Source organism: Heteronotia binoei, chromosome 1 (genome assembly GCF_032191835.1).
Source record: "Heteronotia binoei isolate CCM8104 ecotype False Entrance Well chromosome 1, APGP_CSIRO_Hbin_v1, whole genome shotgun sequence".
In the NCBI taxonomy this organism is placed as follows: Eukaryota; Metazoa; Chordata; class Lepidosauria; order Squamata; family Gekkonidae; genus Heteronotia; species Heteronotia binoei.
The window spans coordinates 269,957,786-269,979,399 of NC_083223.1; the positions used below are offsets into that span (position 1 = coordinate 269,957,786).

Here is a 21,614-nt window from a genome sequence, read left to right on the forward strand (position 1 = left end):
CCCTCCCCCAACACACTTTTTAGGGGAATGTTCTGGGAATGAAGAGCCCTAATTGTGTTACAAGAAATGCTGGTGGGGGGGGAAATCTCCTCTTTTATTGGGGGAATTAACATAGGCAGACTCGGGTAGAGGTATTTAGAAGCGAGATTGTGCCATGCGTATGTCAGTAATAATTTCAGAGAGACATATATCTTCTAAACTAACCAAATGAAATTGCAATAGAGAGAGAATTGTCTACAAAAATAAAATAATAACCAGGACTTTGAACTGACTTTGGAAGAAGATCAGTGGAAATGACTCTGGTCTTCAGCTGTATAGAAAACATATTCTTTAAACATTAACCTTCAAAACTTTAAAATAAACGCCAGATGTTATTTAACTCCCCAGAAACTATACTGATCTAAATCCAAACGCAGCCCAAATTGTTGGGAAGGATGTCAACTCCCAGGTACTTTCAGGCACGGCTGGTGGAAATGTCCCAGGGTGAAGTTATTTTGACCACCAGTGGCTGGCATTAGAAATAAAATTTTGAATTGTGCAATTCCTCTTACACCAGAATCAATCCTACTGAATTTCTGGCCAGTTTTAAAAAATTCACAGCTTAAAAGGGAATTGGCATCATTATTACTCATAGCTGTAAAGATTCTTGTAGCTAAACACTGGAAGGAAAAGACTGGGCCAACATTCAACAATTGTGAACAGAGATGTGGGAAGTTGCAGCTATGGAGAAATTAGCTCCACACATTTATATAGCAAAGGTTCCTACAAAAAAGAACAACTTTCTAGAGAAATAGTTCTCTTTTTCTGACTATGTAAATAATAATGAAGTGAAAAATACAATTCCAAAGAAATATCTGAATTTTTCCATTTACAGACATGGAGCAATGTATGAAACTGTAATAGTATTGGCTTATATTTACTAACTATACTCCATTTCAAATTTTGGATCAGTGGTACCATGTTTAAATGTTTGTTAATTTCTATTGATGTATTATCCATACATGTATGCATTACTATTATTTGCAATTGTTGTGTAAAAATAATTTAGAATTCCAGTTTCAAACTATAAAATAATAAGAATACACACATACACTGAATTAAATTATCACAAAGAGAGAAGAACACCAGAAAAGCAGATCTTTAGCAGAGCGGATAGGGGGTAATATCTGTGGGGGTGAAAAGGCTTTCATAGCTACCTGTCCAGTGAGCAGAAGTCCAAAGAGGAGGCAGCAGAACGACCAGTGTTCTTCTGAGGAAGGTTCCCAAGCAGAGTTCAGGGGTGTGAGTCTGAAGGCTCCAAGACTGAACACCCTGAGCAGGCCCAGAGACCCTCCTTAAGTAGACTGAAACATGTCCTGAGGCACAAGCAGTCAGGATGTCCCTTAGAACAATGTATGATTGGATTAGGACGTTAGGAGACAATGTATGCAAAGAGGAGCAGATGGGTGGTTCTGAGACAGACAAAGGGCTCAGGAAGCCAGGGGGACTGGTGTGGGTGTAACCTCTAGGTGCTGATAGCCCATTTCTAGAAAGGGGATGCAGAAGAATTCAGACTAGGCAGGGTGATTAGAGTATTCAAAGGGGAGCAGGAGAGCAATTAACATTTGAAGTGGAGCCCAGACAGTTGGGACTCAGATAGAGTTTTGGCAGGAAATATTGATACAGAGACACCCAGAGGTGTTATTGAGAGAAGACAAAATGGTCTGAGAAGGCAGAAATTCAGGGGAAAAAGACTTTCCCACTTTTCTTGGTCTTTGTATTTGTGGAGGCTGAGAGGACGTTTAGTGTATCTGGGTGCTTGGCTTTCTCCCCAGCCTGGGGGCCACACCTTAGCCAGAGACAAGGGAGAGGCCTCCTGATCTGCATTACTACAGGCATTTATGTGCTGAACCTTGAGGGCACAGTGTTTCTGAAGGATGGGCCAGCTGGACCAAAGTGAGCTCAGACTCCATTTTGTGTGCCAAGCCTGCCACAGGGTGTCCAGAGTGATCCGATCCCATGCCCATTGTTATTGAGGGTTCCAAAGAGTGATTAACACAGGGAATTCACTGCCACAGCTGCTGCAAGCATAGACAGCTTCAAGAGGGGATTGGATAAACATTTGGAGCAGGGGTCCTTCAGTGGCCATTACCCACAGGGCGTAGATGGAACTCTCTGTTTGGGGCAGTGATGCTCTGTCTTCTTGGCGCTTGGGCAGGGGTGGGGGGACAGTGGGAGGGCTTCTATTGTCCTGGCCCCACAGCTGCCTCGGGACCTCCTGATGGCACCCGGTTTTTTGGTCAATGTGTGACAAGAGTGTTGGACTGGATGAGCCACTGGCCTGATCCAACATGGCTTCTCTGATGTTTTCATTTCGCTTGCGCTGCAATGCAGCCTGGTTATCACCATGAAGCATGTATATGAAGAAGGTATATAGGGGCGGTTACAATGGGATGGGATGGAGTGTCCGACTCAAGGTGGCAGGTGAGAGATTCCAGCTCAGAACTACATTCTCTCTGCACCCAAAAAACTAGCTCTGCAGGGGAAAAGTTTTTGCACTCTCTGCCTGGGCTGCCCATGATGTTTTCCTGTAGCGGGGAGATTTTAGCATAGGGAAGCCCCTCCCCACAAAAATGTTCCTCTGCCTCCAGTCCCAAGGGAAGCTGGAATCCTTACCTGGAAAAAAAATCAGAAGAAAAGAACGCAAATGAGTCTTGTCCGCTCCATCGGCTTTAGTCTCTTTCCCAGAGGGGAAGGTTTCCCTCCATTTTCCTTGCTCCAAGATCCCCACAATGCCCTCCAAAAAACAGTTACCTGTGCCAGTGTTCCCTCTGAGTTAGTGTGAGCCAGCTCTCAGTTTTCAGCCTGCAGTTCACACATTTTTGCCTTAGCTCAGGAAAAATGGCTCCAGAGCAAAGTAATTTATGCAGTAGCTCACAATTGTAATGCCAGTACTTCGCCAAGCAGAATTTTTGCTCTCGAGATTCCACAGGTTAGAGTGAGTCTTGGTTACCACATGGGCTGTTTTACAAATTCTATATTAATATTCTGGAGACGTGTGGTTATACCAATACCCGAGTCAACTGCTAAAAAACCTGGACACTCCCACTCCTTCCCTGGGGAAGGTAAAAGAGCTGCTTTTGGGGCAGGGCTGGCAGTTATCAAGATTTACAAGCCTTGCTTGTAAAATTAAAAATCACTCGAAATTAGGGTTGCCATGTCCAATTCAAAAAATATCTGTGGATTTGGGTGGTGGAGCCAGGAGCCATTGGGGGTGGAGCCGGGAGCAAAATTGTGACAAGAATAATTGAACTCCAAAGGGAGTTCTGGCCATCACATTTAAAGGGACCACTCTCCTTTTAAATGCCTTCCCTCCATTTGGAAATAATTAAGGATAGGCACCTTTCTGGGGGCTCATAGAATTGGACCCCCTGGTCCAACCTTTTTCAAACTTGGAGGGTATTTTGGGAAGGGACACTGGATGCTATGCTGAAAATCTGGTGCCTCTATCTCAAAAAACAGCCCCCACAAAGCCCCAGATATCCTCAGATCAAGTCTCCATTATACTCTTAGGCAATCGGTCTCCATAGGGAATAATGGAGTGCCCAGCAGATATTTCCCTCCCCCCACCCTCAGTTTCTGATGACCTTAAAGTGAGGGGAAGGCCTCCAAACCGGGGGATCCCCTGTCCCCACCTGGGGATTGGCAACCCTACTTGTAGAATTCAGCTTCACCCCAAAGCTGGTTTGGGCAAGATGCAGAAAAGCCAGGAGAAACGCCATCAGGGCCCAAGTGCTGCATAGGGCCAGGCCCGGTGCGTGGGAGTAGGCCATGTAGACAGCTGCCTCGGCTGCCGCATGGCCTACAGGGCACCTCAAGGCGCCACCTCCTAGGTTGCCAATCCCCAGGTGGGAGCAGGGGATCCCCCGGTTTGGAGGCCCTCCCCCCACTTCAGGGTCATCAGAAAGTGTGGGGGGGAAACGTCTGTTGGGCATGCCATTATTCCCTATGGTGACTTATTCCCATAGGAAATAATGGAAAATGGATCCATGGGTATCTGAGGCTCTGGCGGGGGGGGGCTGTTTTTTGAGGTAGAGGCACCAAATTTTCAATATAGCATCCAGTGCCTCTTCCCCAAATACCCCCCAAGTTTCAAAAAAGGTGGACCAGCAGGTCCAATTCTATGAGCTCCCCAAAAAGGTGCCCCTGTCTTTCATTATTTCCTATGGATGGAAGGCATTTAAAAAGGTGTGTGGTCTCTTTCAATGTGATGGCCAGAACTCCCTTTGGAGTTCAATGATGCTTGTCACACCCTTGCTTCTGGCTCCACCCTCAACGTCTCCTGTCTTCACCCCCAAAGTCTCCTGGCATGGCTTGTGTAGAAGCAAGAAAAATAAATGCCGCAAAGCATTCAACCCCAAGCAAATTACCGGTGGGGAAGAGAGGGGACCCTCCTGCCTCCATTTTCCCAAAACAGAAGGGCACAGCCTGGATACTGAGTAGGAAGATTTCCTCCCACCCCACCCCCCCTTTCCACTCTTTGGATTCTGTTTTGTGTTGTGTGGGACTTCTGAGGGTCCAGTAACACAGTCCCCGTGCCCCCATCAGCACCCCCTTCCCAACTCCCTCAGCCTTTCCTGCAGCCTCCCCCAATCTCCCCCCTCAGACTCCCATTTCTTCCCCTCCTCCTTGATCTACTCTCTCTTTCTCTCCCCCCCCCACCACACCCCACATCTCACTCTCACCAGGGCTCCCTCTACCCTGTGGAGTCTTGTGAGGAAAAATCCTTCTTTGTGATCTGCTGGCATTAAAGTTGTGAGCTGCTGCACCAATTAGCTTGCTCCGGGGTGATTTATCGCATGCTCAGAGAAAAAAGTGTGAGCTGGAGGCTAAAGGACTGAGCTAGCTCACACTAACTCAGCTTAGAGGGAACAGTGCTCTCAGCCCAGCACCGTAGCTCTCAAGGGGCCAGAAAGGCTGGGGCCTCCTTGCATTTTTTACAGGCCCCCTCACACAGCCTTTTCAGTAATTTTGTTTTAGGGGTGTGTTTTCAATGCAGACTAATGTCAGGCAGTGTTTTAACTCTGATGTTAAATCTGGATTAGTGAAATTTCCAATTCCAGCTGCAGATCATGTCTCCCTGAAATTAGCATTTGTTGACACGTTCAGAGCCATAAAAGTAACCATTTGACAGATCAATTGCTTCTTTTGTTCTCAGGTCTGTGGGGGAGGAGGAGGAGAAGAAGAATTGCAGATTTATACCCTGCCCTTCTCTCTGAATCAGAGACTCAGAGTTTCCTTATAAGCAGGACTTGAAGATATTATATAAATAATAATGAGTTTAATTCAGTATATGTGTGTATTTTTATTGTTTTATTTTTTCTAACTGGATTTTTAGAATTATTTTTACACAACTAATACTGATAATAATAATCCAGACATCTATGGATAATACATAATTAGAAATTAACAAACACTTAAACATGGTACCACTGAGCCAATATTTGAAATGGAGCATAGTTAGTAAATATAAGCCAATACTATTACAGTTTTATGCATTACTCTATGTCTAGTAAAAGGAAAATTTCAGATATTTCTTTGGAATTGTATTTTTCACTTCATTATTATTTACATCCCCAAGATATTATATTTGATTGTTTGTATCTGAGGAAGTCTGTTTGCACACAAAAGTTTCTACTTTGAATAATACTTTGTTGGTCTTAAAGGTGTCAGAGCATAGGGATGTTCTGTGTCTGCCTGTGTGATTGTCCTGGGTGCACTTGGTATTTGAGCAACAGGCACGAGAACTGCTCTTTGAACAAGGACCCAGCACATGGTCCCTAGAAGGAGAGAATCCCTTGAATGTGGGGGCATACGATACATCAGGGATGGCCAACATAAGAGACTAATTAATTTACAGATGAGTCTCTGCTCACATCTTCAGAGACAAAAGCTCCCGCCCTGCCGCAAATTTTGCCAGTCTTTAAGAGGCAACTGGACTCTTGCTCTTTTCTACTGCTACAGAGAGACAAACAATGCCTGCATCTTTATCTATCTCCGTGCAATTTTGTGGTTTGTCTTTTTCACTGAGACTAAGGGGATTACACAGCATTGGGCAATTTGCATCAATAGGAATGGGACATCCGGGAAACAATAGAACAGAAGTTGGGATTACAAAGAAAAAATAAGAAAATGAGCATAACATTTCAGGGGGGGAAAGAGCTGAAACCAAGCATAGGCTTTGTCGTGCCTGCCCCAGACCCAGCCCTTGCTAACGCAGAACAGGAGCCACCTGAAACTGATCAGGCCACACCGGGCCCTAGCTCAGCCCCCGCCCTTGCTAACTCAGAGCAGGAGCCACCTGAAACTGATCAGGACACACCAGGCCCTAGCGCATCCCCTCCTGAATCACCACCTCCTGTAAGCCGGCTACGTGAGAGGAGGCGGCAGGAGCTCAGAAACAGACGGAGAGATGCACGCATGCGTGGGAGGAGAGATCTCAGCCCGGAGTACTAACAAGTTAACAAGCCAGCACAGTATATCTGTAACCCTGCCCTCAAGGCAAACTGTGCTGGCAACGAACGACCCTCCTGGGACGTGACTACGTTCTGCACCCTCTTGCTTGCTGCGAGAACCCGTGTAACTCCTGACCCGGCCTGAACCTTGGACTTGAACTTCTGGACTCTGACCTTGCTTTGTGGACTGACCTAGGTAATTGGCGTTGTTTTCTCTGGCTTCCGACCCCCGGCATTCCTGCGACTAAGCTTTCTGTCTCCTCTTTCGGCCGGACTGATTTACGGTGTTGAACTAATTGGACTGTTTAACGACCACCCCTGCGCTCCTCCCCAGTCGGCGGCTAGAGTTCTGGCCAGCTGCCGGACGTTGGCAGCCGTCGTTCCTTATCTGCAACCCGGGCTTTGACAGGCTTCTACATGTCACGTTGGATGGTACAGGAGTTACATAGAGGGATTGTGCTTATGGCCGTACATACTGGACGTCATAGTACAGCTCAGTCTCCGGCCCTTTACCGAAATATCTTCCTGAAAACATTTCATCGCGTCACTTGCAGAAATCCAAGTGAACGGCAGCTTTTGTGAGCTCCTCTAGCAGGCCGTTCCCCCAGGCTTTGGGCTCAAAATATACGGCACAAGAACAGGCAGTTGCCGAGTTTGCCCAGTTGCAGGAAGGCACCTGCAGGAGGCCCTGCTCAGAGGAGCCCACCTGTCTTGGAGGAGCAGAGGGGGAAAAGGCAGTCCTGCAGGTAACAGGCTTCCTCCTCAGGAGGTGGTGGGCTTTCCTTCCTTGGAGATTTTTCAAACAGAGGCTAGATGGCCATTTGACAGTAATGAAGATCCTCCGAATTTAGGGAGAGGTATTTGTGTGTATCCTGCATTGTGAAGGGGTTGGACTAGATGACTCTGGAGGTCTCTTTTAACTCTATGATTCTAAGAGGGACCCAGGCTGTGACGGGCTTTGCATGCGATGGCCAATCCCTTCAATCCAGCCTGCTAGGAACACCAATTCAAGCAGAATCACCTCAGGAGGGTTTAACGGAGTACATTTTCTCAGAGACTTATCTCTGCCTGTGCAATGAAACAGTCAAGCTCAGACTTCACACTTTGTGTCAGTAGAACAAACAGAGAACTTCTTAGAAATCATGGTTTTATTTAAAATAAAGCATCCTCTTTATTAGGAACAATTTGAACAGTTGTAAGTTAAATCGCACAAGTACAGAAAAAGGCACACAATAAAAATCAGTCTACTAAAATTCTCAAGCTTAGCAAGATAGATAAGCATTTCAGTTCCCTACGATTTCGGCAAGTCAGTTTTAAAGTTGAGAGTCAGAAAGCGAGGTACGATGGGAAGCATGTGATATGTTTTTCCAATGTAAGACCTTTTCCAATTGGAAGCCAACAGCAGAAAGCCTGCTTAGACCCTTCACGTGACACTTTTGATAGAGGGGACAGAGGAAGAGAAATAAAGCTTTTGAACTTTAACATGCAATTGTCATCCAAATAAAAACACTTGGACCCAAAACTGATTCTGCAAACAAGTAAGTATACTAGGTGCAATACAACACGTCTTGATAACTGCCGTAACATTTTTAAAACAAGTGTTTAAGACACAAGAAATAAACCACCTATTCCCTCGACACTAATGAACTGGCAGGCTGAGAGGCAGCTCTAATATATTGGTGCTTTTCCTGATCAGGAATCGAACTTTACAGAGATGATGAAAATACACAATGCATAAACATTCATAGAATTAAAATTATGAATATGCTACATTTCCTCTCCCATGCATGTGCATTTGGTGGGAAGTAAGCTGTGCACTCTGATGGCACCTTTTCCCACACTGCAAGCATTTGTACAGTTTCTCCCGTTTGAATTCTTTGATCTGAAGTAAGGTTTCTCCTGTACCTGAGGCTTTTCCCACACGTTAGGCTGTTATATGGTTTCTGTGTGCATCCTTCGGTGGGAAATCAGGTGTGAACTCTGATGAAACATTTTCCCACATTGCAGGCATTTATATGGTTTCTCCCCTGTGTGAATTCGCCGGTGGGAAGCAAGATTGTAATTCTGACTGAAGCTTTTCCCACACTCATTACATTTGTATGGTTTCTCCCCTGTGTGAGTTTTCTGATGGGCACTAAGGGTTGAACTGTGACTGAAGCTTCTTCCACACTCCAGGCATGTATACGGCTTTTCCCCTGTGTGAATTCTTTGGTGGGAAGTAAAATTGGAACTCTCAGTGAAGCTTCTTCCACACTCCATGCATTTATATGGTTTCACCCCTGTGTGAATTCTTTGATGGGAAATAAGAGTGGAACTCTCAGTGAAGCTTTTCCCACACTCCAAGCATTTATATGGTTTCTCCCCTGTGTGGATTCTTTGGTGGGAAGTAAGAGTGGAACTTTTAGTGAAGCTTTTCCCACACTCCTTACATTTGAATGGCTTCTCTCCTGTGTGAATTTTCTGATGGACTTTAAGGTGTGAACTGCAACTGAAGCTTTTCCCACAATCCTGGCATGTATACGGTTTCTCCCCTGTGTGAATTTTTTGGTGGGAAGTAAGAGCGGAACAGACAGTGAAGCTTTTCCCACACTCCAGGCATTTATATGGTTTCTCACCTGTGTGAGTTTTCTGATGGGCACTAAGGGTTGAACTGTGACTGAAGCTTCTTCCACACTCCAGGCATGTATATGGCTTTTCCCCTGTGTGAATTCTTCGGTGGGAAGTAAAATTGGAACTGTCAGTGAAGCTTCTTCCACACTCCATGCATTTATATGGTTTCACCCCTGTGTGAATTCTTTGATGGGAAATAAGAGTAGAACTATGACTGAAGCTTTTCCCACACTCCAAGCATTTATATGGTTTCTCCCCTGTGTGGATTCTTTGGTGGGAAGTAAGAGTGGAACTCTTAGTGAAGCTTTTCCCACACTCCTTACATTTGAATGGCTTCTCTCCTGTGTGAATTTTCTGATGGACTTTAAGGTCTGAACTGCAAGTGAAGCTTTTTCCACACTCCAGGCATGTATATGGTTTCTCCCCTGTGTGAATTCTTTGGTGGGAAGTAAGATTGCCGCTCTGACTGAAACTTTCCCCACACTCCAGGCATTTATACGGTTTCTCCCCTGTGTGAATTCTTTGATGGACACTAAGGTATGAACTGCGACTGAAACTTTTCCCACACATGAGGCATTTATTTGGTTTTTTTCTCTTGTGAATTCTTTGATGGGAAGTAAGCGGTGTACTCTCGTTGAAGGTTTTCCCACACTCCAGGAATTTATATATTCTCTTTCTGCTGCACATCCTTTGTTGAAAATTACTTACTGATATTTCAGTGAAATGTTCTTCTCTTGCAGTGCTCTCATTCCTACTCTCTACTTGACATCTCTTTTGCTGTAGAGATTCATCCCTCTGTAAAAGACTGGGATTATTCCTCCCTTTGGGTGGGTGTTTTCCATCTTCCTTCCTTGGTGCATCCAAAGATCCAAGCTTCTCTTTCGTATCTGAATGTGTATCCTTGTTCACCACTGGTGAGTGTTCTTCTTCTTCATTCGCTGACTGCCACAAGTCTCCTGCTAAAAGAAAGGGATACCTGGTTTGATGATTTGGCACTTTCCACAAATACCTAATTCTGAGTCCAGCAGCATCTAAAGACAAAAAAGATTTGTTGGGGTACAGAAACAGCTTCCTGGGGAGGAGATCCAGACAACATGCAGTTGGTGATTAATTGGAAGAGATGAATCCTGACGAGGGTTTAAACAGACCCTGGGAAAGTGAGGATTTCCTCTGGAAGAGGCTGGATTTTATACAGGCATACTGGATGCACCAGGACTTTCACAGTCTCATGCAATACTGCTCCATGCTGGGGTGGGGGGTGGGGTATATAATAGAGGGTCCCATGAGAGCAGTCTGGGTTTGCTATACCATAAAGCACCTATTTTCAGCTTTGCAGGGACAGCCAGTCAGCATCAAGTCCTGGAATTATTAGTTCAAAAGATTGCAGGAAAACTGAGGCTGGCAAAAACCCTGGCCCAAAAGACTCTACAGAGTGGACAGTTACTGAGCTACACTTGGCATTAAGGCCCTAAGAGGAGACAGTAAAGAAACCGCCTCTTATCCTAACTTAAAGATCTAAAGGCAGCATTTCAGCATCCGCTATTCCCCTAAGCCCATTGCAGGGCAAACTTCAGGAATCAACAAGGCCACAGAAATTCATCAGCCCTTGGAAGGAAGCGCAAGCCACACCCAGTCCCAAGACAGACTTCTGAAGCCCCCCTACCTGCCAATCCATCACAGTCCAGGAGAAACGGTTCTTTATCTTCTTCCAGCCAGGATATGAGATCAGGTTTGGCGATCAGAGGACCTGTTTATAAGGGGGGAAACCCACAAAATTTAAGCTCTTCTGTGCGCCCATCATTGCAACCACAGGTGGCCCTGGACTCTCTGGGACCCTAGGCAAGACTAACTTCTAGCGACCCCTCTGCACTGATAACGTCACTGAGTCACACGGGGCCACCCAATTCAGCACCACCAGAAGACCGGCGCCCTAGGCAATTGCCTAGTTTGCTTAGTGGCAGAGCCGGCCCTGAATGCAACAATTCCAAACCAGTAGAAAGAGAGAACCTTAATGAATAACAGAATTTGTGGCAGGGGGTGAACTTTTGTGACTCACCGCTCACTTCTTCTGCTCACTGTGACTCTTGAAGGTCGTGCCCTGCCACAAATTTTGTTAGTTTTTAAGGCCCTACTAGGCTCTGACTGTTTTCTGCTTCTACAGACAGACTAACACGGCTACCCATCTGGATCTAACTGGGAGCCAGACTGTCCCTCCAGAAACACACACACGGAGGCAAGCAATAGGGGTGGTATGGAATACTGTATGGCATCAAGACTCAGCCCTCTTTCCTCATACTGATACTCTGCAGGAGCCTGGATATGGGCCCATGCACTCATGTACCCCCGACTGTGGACCTCTTGGGACCTCAGCCTCTGTACGCACAGACTGCAGGTGGATGCAGCATTCCCCCACAAAACAGGGAGACTTTAAAAGGGCCAGTTTTTATTCAACATAAAGGAAGACGGCAGCTGGCAGTCAAAAAAGAGTCCCCAGATACACCCAAATCAATTCTCCATTATACCCATTATGGGAATCGGTCTCCATAGAGTATAATGGAGTGCCCAGCAGACATTTCCCTCCCCCCCAGCTTTCTGATGACCCTGAGGACAGGGGAGGGCCTCCAAACCGGAGGATCCCCTGCCCCCACCTGGGGATTGGCAACCCTAAGCAGGGCAGGCAGCCTGACCACGTCCTTCCTCCTTAAAGAACACCTCACAGTCGCTCCTCTCAGCAAGAAAGAAAAAAGAATACTTACTGAGAGAGGCCACGTTCCCAAAATTCTCCAGCATGACTTCTTTGTACAGAGCTCTCTGGGCTGGGCGCAGCAGGCTCCACTCCCCCGGGGTGAAAATCATGGCCACCTCTTCGAAGGACACCCCCGCCTGCAAGAAAGAGAAGGAAACATTTTTTACTTCACCGGAAAGCTGGTCCAGGAGGGGAGGGGGGAGCCAAAAACAGAGAGAGCCAATTCATAGTGGAAGAGCAGCAGAAAGGGGTGGTGAGAAAAGCCCCCCATGGGGACATCTCTCCCCACCTCCAGCCCTCCAGGAAGCATTTTGGGAGCCAAAGGGGGCTGCAGCCTTGAGGGGAAGAGGCCAGAGATGGCCGTATGCTAAAGGTCCAAATAGTTTTCCATGGGAAATTCAGTACCGCTGTGGCACCATTTGGAGTAGGCCCAAATCAAAAGGAATGTTTCAATTGTCCTGCTTCTCTTCTGAAACCATCCTAGGCAGGGGGTGACCGTTTTTCTGCCTTCCCAGATGAGAACACGTGAATCAAGGGGAAGCAGCCCAATCCTCTGAACAGAGAAGCATCCCTACTGCCTGCCGCACGTCTCCCCAGAGATCCTGCATCCCTCCATACCTGAGCTGGCTGCATGGTGCCTCTTCTCCCTTCAGCACACAGAGGAGATGGCGGAGGAGGCCTCAAGGGTGTCTTTCCACTGACCTGGGAGGGAGAGAAAGAAAGATGTTGGGGATCTGTTTTTGCTCTGCACACATTTCCTGTGCCAATCCGTGGAGCGAACCTTTCAACAGGAGCGTTTGGCCTCACATCTCTCCCCTCCACCAGCCCTTCTATCTGGGGGCCCTTATTCATCCATCCCCCTCCTCCGTGGAAATGCTTCTTCTCAAACTCTGCCGACCCCTTCCTGGGGCAGAAGTCCCTTTCCCTGCCTGAAGCCCCACCCCTCCCTCCTCCCCTCTGAGGGCACCAACACCCTTCTGCCTGCCCTCCCCCCAACACACTTTTTAGGAGAATGTTCTGGGAATGTTGGGAGAGCCCTAATTGTGTTACAAGAAATGCTGGTGTAGGGGGAAGAGTCTCCTCTTTTACTGGGGGAATTAACATAGGCAGACTCGGGTAGAGGTATTTAGGAGCGAGATTGTGCCATGTGTATGTCAGTAAGAATTTCAGAGAGACACATATCTTTTAAAGTAACCAAATGAAATTGTAATAGAGAGGGAATTGTCTTAAAAAATAAAATAATAACCAGGACTTTGGACTGACTTTGGAAGAAGATCAGTGGAAATGACTCTAGTCTTCGGCTTCATATAAAACTTATTCTTTAAACATTAAACTTCAAAACTTTAAAATATATGCCAGATGGTATTTAACTCCCCAGAAACTATACTGATCTAAATCCAAACTGAGCCCCAATTGCTGAGAAGGATGTCAACTCCCAGGTACTTTCAGGCATGGCTGGTGGTGGTGGGAATGTCCCAGGGTGAAGTTATTCTGGCCATCAGTGGCAAGATTTAGAAATAAAATTTTGAATTGTAAAATTCCTCTTACATCAGAATCAGTCCTATTGAATTTCTGGCCAGCTTTAGAAAATTCACAGCTTAAAAAGGAATTGGCACCATTATTACTCATCGCTGTGAAGATTCTTGTAGCTAAACACTGGAAGGAAAAGACTGGGCCAACAATTCAGCAATGGTGGACTGAGGGGCGGGAAGTTCCAGCTATGGAGAAATTAGCTCCAAAAATTTATATAGCAGAGGTTCCTACAAAAAAGAATAACTTTCTAGCAAAATAGTTCTCTTTTTTTGACTATGTAAACAATAACGAAGTGGAAGATACAATTTCAAATAAATATCTTATTTTTTTACTTTTACTAGGCATGGAGCAATGTATAAAACTGGAATAGAATCATAGAATCATAGAGTTAGTTGGAAGGGACCTCTAGTATTGGCTTATATTTACTAACTATACTCCATTTCAAATTTTGGATCAGTGGTACCATGTTTAAATGTTTGTTAATTTCTATTGAGGTATTATGCATAATTATTATTTTTATTTGCAATTGTGTAAAAATAATTTAAAAATCCAGTTTTAAACAATTTAAACAATTCAAACAGTTTTAACTCCCCAGAAACTATACTGATCTAAATCCAAACTGAGCCCAAATTGTTGGAAAGGATGTCGACTCCCAGGTACTTTCAGGCACGGCTGGTGGGAATGTCGGTCACCACCAGCTCAGAACTACATTCTCCCTGCACCCAAAAAACTAGCTCTGCAGGGGAAAAGTCTTTGCACTCTCTGCCTGGGCTGCCCATGATCTTTTCCTGTAGCGGGGAGATTTTAGCATAGGGAAGCCCCTCCCCACAAAAATGTTCCTCTGCCTCCAGTCCCAAGGGAAGCTGGAATCCTTACCTGGAAAAAAAATCAGAAGAAAAGAACGCAGATGAGTCTTGTCCGCTCCATCGGCTTTAGTCTCTGTCCCAGAGGGAAAGGTTTCCCTCCATTTTCCTTGCTCCAAAAAACAGTTACCTGTGCCAGTGTTCCCTCTGAGTTAGTGTGAGCCAGCTCTCAGTTTTCAGCCTGCAGTTCACACATTTTTGCCTTCGCTCAGGAAAAATGGCCCCAGAGCAAAGTAATTTATGCAGTAGCTCACAATTTTAATGGCAGTTGTCCGCCAAGCAGAATTTTTGCTCTCGAGATTCTACAGGTTAGAGTGAGTCTTGGTTACCACATGGGCGTGTTAACCGGTTTTAGGAGCTATGCTCCTATCCAATAACAATGACCAGGCTGGAGACCTTCTTGTTCAGAGGTGGGAAAACAACAAGAGGTTGAAGGGGAACATCCCCAGAAGTACAAGGGAACAGGGCGGCAGACGAATTAGCCAAGAAAGCGGCCATGGGTCCAAATATAGTTCCCCCTCAGAGACTAGCTGCGTTGATTCCTATGGGAATTGAGCCAAAACCTCCTTTTAAATACCAAGATAAAGAAAAGGAGCTTGCTGAAAAGCAAGGGGCAAAATTAGAAGGTGGTGTCTATCTCTTACCAGATGGCCGACGGTGGCTACCTGAGGGTGTGGTGAGAGAAGTGCTTAAGGCTCTACATGAAGGAGGGCATTGGGGAACTCGAACTCTAGTCCATACCTTTTTGCAGAAGTTTGTGGGGCGCCAGGTGTGGTCTTCTGCAAATTCTTTGGTGGCCCGATGCATTCCTTGTCAGAAGGCAAACAAGAACAATCCCCGCAGAACTGAAATGGGTGGACGACCAATAGCAGTCCATCCCTTTGAGTGCCTCCAATGCGATTTTATTGATCTCCCTAGGGTGGGGAGAGTAAAACATTGTTTAGTCCTAACTGACCAACTGACAGGATGGGTGGAGGCTTTCCCCACAACCCATGCAACTGCAGGGGTAGTAACTAAGCTACTGCTGGAACAGATTGTCCCGCGTTTATTTGATGCCTGTAAAGCAATTAATGCCAAAGGAAATGGATGTGGAGGGTCTAGTTGGGAGAAAACATATAGTAAAAGCAACAAATATATGGGAATGAAATACTGGAATGTATATATGGCTAACTGGGATAATATGGTTTGGAATACTGGTAGTCCTTGGAATAATAATTGGGAAAAATTCCAGAGCTCCGCTATACTTCAAATGGTTCCGCTAAAAAAAGGATTGTACCACAATAAATACCTGTACCCCCATAAATTTTACAGTTCTACAGCCAGAAATATGGACAAATCAAAAGCTATGGGAATATGTCTTGGTTTTATTTGTTGAAAGTAAAGGTATTGACCCTAATGTAAAATTGATTTTTAAGAAAAAGGAGGAAAGAGTAATAGGCCCAGATTTGATGAGGTATCACACCTTTTGGAAGGAAATTAAAAAGGACTCATGGGACCAAACCCTAACCACAAAGACTAAAAACCTGTTTATAGATCTGGCTGGAAAAATTGCAAAGACAATGAATGTAAAAAATTGTTATATTTTTGGGGGAACCTTAAAAGGTGATCCATGGCCATGGGAGGTTATAGAATTTGATTATAACTTACCTTGTAATTTGACAGCCCTTCCTCCTGCTAGGATGGCAGTGATGCAGGCCGATTATTACCCTAAATATAAAATAATACCACCTCAAGAAACATATATTGAGTTGCAGTGAACGAATGAAAACAGTATAAAAATCAAAGGGGGGATCGTTAGAACAAATGGATAACGTTCCTTCATTCAACGTAAGGAGAACGGGTATAAAAGCCAGGAGGCCCCCCACCTTTCCCCAACTTTCTCTGCCTATTTGGCCACGCCCCTTGCCTTTTATAAGATTCCCAAACGCGATTTTTCCCTCTCTTGCTCTGTGGCAGTCTGCCATTGGTCAGAACTCACAATCTAAGCTAAGCCGGCCATTGGTCAAGGGCCTTAGCCATATAAGGCAAGTCTTAAAAGTTACAACATGTTCTTCCCAGCAACAACTTCCCTTCTTTACCCAGCAATAGGAATTTATGCGCATGTTCCTTTAACTTAGTACAGATTCTAGAACTTTTACCTCAGCCATTTTCTTCATGCCAAATGCAGTTTGCTGAGAAGAATTTTACCAAATCCAAAGATATTACCTCACGTTGACTAAAGAAACAATGTTGTGCAAAAGGGAGGGGGGATTAACTCCAAGCCTTAAACTAGAGGGTTGCTGAGAGACTGCAGTAAGAAATGGTACAACCATGTCAGAAAGCTAGCACACATAAGTTTTAACTGCTAAAAGTTGGGGAAAGGTGGGGGCCTCCTGGCTTTTATACCCCTTCTCCTTACGTTGAATGAATGAACGTTATCCATTTGTTCTAACAGGCGGTTTTACAAATTCTATATTAATATTCTGGAATAGCCTGAGACGTGTGGTTATACCAATACACGAGTCAACTGCTAAAAACCCTGGACACTCCCACTCCTTCCCTGGGGAAGGTAAAAGAGCTGCTTTTGGGGCAGGGCTGGCAGTTATCAAGATTTACAAGCCTTGCTTGTAAAAGTAAAATTTTTACAAGATTTACAAGCCTTGCTTGTAAAAGATTTACAAGTAAAAAAATGGTTGCCATGTCCAATTCAAAAAATATCTGTGGATTTGGGTAGTGGAGCCAGGAGCAAAATTGTGACAAGAATAATTGAACTCCAAAGGGAGTTCTGGCGGGACCACTCTCCTTTTGAATGCCTTCCCTCCAAACTGGAGAGCCAGTTTGGTGTAGTGGTGAAGTGTGCGGACTCTTATCTGGGAGAACTGGGTTTGATTCCCCACTCCTCCACTTGCACCTACTGGCATGGCCTTGGGTCAGCCATAGCTCTGGCAGAGGTTGTCCTTGAAAGGGCAGCTGCTGTGAGAGCCCTCTCCAGCCCCACCCACCTCACAGGGTGCCTGTTGTGGGGGAGGAAGGTAAAGGAGATTGTGAGCCGCTCTGAGACTCTTTGGAGTGGAGGGCGGGATATAAATCCAATATCTTCTTCATCTTCTTCTTCCATTTGGAAATAATTAAGTATAGGCACCTTTTTGGGGGCTCATAGAATTGGACCCCCTGGTCCAACCTTTTTCAAACTTGGAGGGTATTTTGGGAAGGGACACTGGATGCTATGCTGAAAATCTGGTGCCTCTATCTCAAAAAACAGCCCCCACAAAGCCCCAGATATCCTCAGATCAAGTCTCCATTATACCCTTAGGCAATCGGTCTCCATAGGGAATAATGGAGTGCCCAGCAGATATTTCCCTCCCCCCACCCCCACTTTCTGATGACCTTAAAGTGAGGGGAAGGCCTCCAAACCGGGGGATCCCCTGTCCCCACCTGGGAACTGGCAACCCTACCAAAGCTGGTTTGGGCAGGATGGCAGAAAAGCCAGGAGAAACGCCATCAGGGGCCCAAGCGCTGCATAGGGCCAGGCCCGGTGCGTGGGAGTAGGCCATGTAGACAGCTGCCTCGGCTGCCGCATGGCCTACAGGGCACCTCAAGGCGCCACCTCCTAGGTTGCCAATCCCCAGGTGGGATCAGGGGATCCCCCGGTTTGGAGGCCCTCCCCCCACTTCAGGGTCATCAGAAAGTGTGGGGGGGAAACATCTGTTGGGCATGCCATTATTCACTATGGTGACTTATCCCCATAGGAAATAATGGAGAATGGATCCATGGGTATCTGAGGCTCTGGCGGGGGGGGGGGGCTGTTTTTTGAGGTAGAGGCACCAAATTTTCAATATAGCATCCAGTGCCTCTTCCCCAAATACCCCCCAAGTTTAAAAAAACATGGACCAGCAGGTCCAATTCTATGAGCCCCCCAAAAAGGTGCCCCTATCTTTCATTATTTCCTATGGATGGAAGGCATTTAAAAAGGTGTGCGGTCTCTTTCAATGTGATGGCCAGAACTCCCTTTGGAGTTCAATGATGCTTGTCACACCCTTGCTTCTGGCTCCACCCTCAACATCTCCTGTCTTCACCCGCAAAGTCTCCTGGCTCCACTGCATGGGTTGTGTGGAAGCAAGAAAAATAAATCCCGCAAAGCATTCAACCCCAAGCAAATTACCAGTGGGGAAGAGAGAAGAAGAAGAAGAAGAAGAAGAAGAAGAAGAAGAAGAAGAAGAAGAAGAAGAAGAAGAAGAAGAAGAAGAAGAAGAAGAAGAAGAAGAAGAAGAAGAAGAAGAAGAAGAAGAAGAAGAAGAAGAAGATGATGATGATATTGGATTTATATCCCGCCCTCCACTCCGAAGAGTCTCAGAGTGGCTCACAATCTCCTTTACCTTCCTCCCCCCCAACAGACACCCTGTGAGGTAGATGAAGATATTGGATTTATATCCCGCCCTTCACTCGGAAGAGTCTCAGAGTGGCTCACAATCTCCTTTCCCTTCCTCCCCCACAACAGACACCCTGTGAGATCAATTGCTGCCTTTTCAAGGACAACTTCTGCCAGAGCTATGGCTGACCCAAGGCCATGCTAGCAGGTGCAAGTGGAGGAGTGGGGAATCAAACCCGGTTCTCCCAGATAAGAGTCCGTACACTTAACCACTACACCAAACTGGCTCTCCCAGGCAGGGGACCTTCCTGCCTCCATTTTCCCAAAACAGAAGGGCACAGCCTGGATACTGAGTAGAAAGAGTTCCTCCCATCCCACCCCCCCTTTCCACTCTTTGGATTCTGTTTTGTGTTGTGTGGGACTTCTGAGGGTCCAGTAACACAGTCCCCGTGCCCCCATCAGCACCCCCTTCCCAACTCCCTCAGCCTTTCCTGCAGCCTCCCCCAATCTCCCCCCTCAGACTCCCATTTCTTCCCCCCTCCTTGATCTGCTCTCTCTTTCTCTCCCCCCCCACCACACCCCACATCTCACTCTCACCAGGGTTCCTCTACCCTGTGGAGTCTTGTGAGGAAAAATCCTTCTTTGTGATCTGCTGGCATTAAAGTTGTGAGGTACTGCATCAATTAGCTTGCTCTGGGGTGGTTTATCGCATGCTCAGAGAAAAAAGTGTGAGCTGGAGGCTAAAGGACTGAGCTAGCTCACACTAACTCAGCTTAGAGGGAACAGCGCTCTCAGCCCAGTGCCGTAGCTCTCAAGGGGCCAGAGGGGCTGGGGCCTCCTTGCATTTTTTACAGGCCCCCTCACACAGCCTTTTCAGTAATTTTCTTTTAGAGGTGTGTTTTCAATGCAGACTAATGTCAGGCATTGTTTTAACTCTGATGTTAAATCTGGATTAGTGAAATTTCCAATTCCAGCTGCAGATCATGTCTCCCTGAAATTAGCATTTGTTGACACGTTCAGAGCCATAAAAATAACCATTTGCCAGATCAATTGCTTCTTTTGTTCTCAGGCCTCTGCTGTGGGGGAGGAGGAGGAGGAGAAGAAGAAGAATTGCAGATTTATACCCTGCCCTTCTCTCTGAATCAGAGACTCAGAGTAGCTTACAATCTCCCATATCTTCTCCCCCCACAACAGACACCCTGTGAGGTGGGTGGGGCTGAGAGGGCTCTTACAGCAGCTGGCCTTTCAAGGACAACCTCTGCTCAGAGCTATGGCTAACCCAAGGCTATTCCAGCAGGTGCAAGTGGAGGAGTGGGGAATCAAACTCGGTTCTCCCAGATAAGAGTTCATGCACTTAACCACTACACCAAACTGGCTCTCTGGGAGGAAGATAAAGGAGATTGTGAGCCGCTCTGAGACTCTGAGATTCAGAGTATAGGGCAGGATATCCAATATCTTCTTCTACTGAATCAGACAGAAATTATTAGCATCTAACAGCATATACAATGTTGAAAATGAACAGGTGAGCAAACATATCTTGGTATGTCCAGTGATTGATTTATCTTGGTTTTGGGGATCTGAGGTTTCAACTGCCAAAGCTTGTCTGTTCAGTCAGAATTTGAATGGGAATCTTTATTATATCCATATAAAAGGATACAAGAACTGTTTAAAAGAAAGAAGTCAGAATGCAAAGTTGCCATGTGCTTTCAGTTGTGCTTGTGAATGACTTCAAATTCAGGAAACTCAGTTTGGCATAAGGAACGGAAGCATTTCTGAAGTGTGTTAATCCTCATTTAGCAATGAAATGTACATCTGGATCGGGGTGGCTCGGCGGTGCTGATGTTGTTAGACCCGTCGGCTGCGTTCGACACGGTCGACCATCGGCTACTGACGTGCCGCCTCGCCGACGCGGGGATTCAGGGGTTGGCCTTACAGTGGCTTTCCTCTTTCCTGGAAGGTCGGGGACAAAGGGTCGCAATTGGGGGGGAGCTATCCCGGAGGTGCACACTCGACTGTGGGGTGCCCCAAGGGGCGGTTGTCTCCCCGATGTTATTCAACATCTATATGCGGCCTCTTGCCCGGATTGCCCGAAGGTATGGGCTTGGGTGTCACCAGTACGCTGATGACACCCAGCTCTATTTACTGATGGACGGCCAGCCGGTCTGCGCCCTGGAAAATCTTGAGCGGGCACTACAGGCCGTGGCTGAGTGGCTCAGACTGAGTGGACTGAGACAAAATCCTGCGAAGACAGAGGTCCTTTGCTTGGGTCGCCGGGAGGGGGGAATCCCCCTACCAGCTGATGGCGGCGGGCAGGGTCAAGAGCTTGGGGGTACTATTGGAGCCTTCTCTAAAGATGGAGGCTCAGATAGCAGCCGCTGCCAAGTCCGTGTTCTTTCACCTTAGGCGGGCAAGGCAGTTGGCCCCCTTCCTGGAGCGCGATGACCTAGCAACAGTGATCCATGCTACGGTCACCTCGAGGTTGGACTACTGCAATGCCCTCTACATGGGGCTGCCCTTGTCCCGAAGTCGGAAATTGCAGCTGGTGTAGAATGCCGCGGCCCGGCTATTATTGGGTCTCCCAAAATGGGGTCACATTTGGCCGGGTCTTCGGACCCTGCACTGGCTTCCAGTGATATACCGAGTTCGGTACAAGGTGCTGGTTATTACCTTTAAAGCCCTATATGGCCTGGGACCTGCCTACCTGAAAAACCGTCTCTCCCCACATGTTCCCCAGAGAGTACTGAGGTCAGGAACTCAAAATCTTCTCACTATCCCTGGGCCAAAAGAAGCCCGCTTAAAATCCACCAGAGATAGGGCTTTCTCTGTTATGGCCCCTACATGGTGGAATCAGCTGCCGGAGGAGGTGAGGGCCCTGCAGGACCTTGTTCAGTTCCGCAGGGCCTGTAAGACGACCCTCTTCCGGCTAGCTTACACCTAGCTGAGAAACTCAATGTAGCTTGCCAGACTCCTGTTTTATATATAATTTTGAAATGTTTACTGGTTTTTAAGGTTTTAACTGT

The 21,614-nt window shown here is 46.5% G+C and overlaps 3 protein-coding genes across 3 annotated transcripts in view; 1 reads left to right on the forward strand and 2 right to left on the reverse strand.

The window, feature by feature from the left end:
- LOC132584084 (uncharacterized) overlaps nt 1–21,614 on the forward strand; it is a 165,463-nt gene that overhangs the window by 51,824 nt on the left and 92,025 nt on the right.
- LOC132584104 (zinc finger protein 93-like) overlaps nt 1–21,614 on the reverse strand; it is a 49,540-nt gene that overhangs the window by 17,406 nt on the left and 10,520 nt on the right. The window lies entirely within an intron of this gene.
- On the reverse strand, nt 7,039–9,719 carry LOC132585297 (zinc finger protein 665-like). Its single transcript, XM_060257110.1, has 3 exons — nt 8,438–9,719; nt 8,324–8,360; nt 7,039–7,204 (listed from the first exon to the last, which is right to left on the reverse strand). The coding sequence occupies exons 1-3, from the start codon at nt 9,672–9,674 to the stop codon at nt 7,039–7,041; spliced, it is 1,440 nt and encodes a 479-aa protein (XP_060113093.1). The 5' UTR covers nt 9,675–9,719.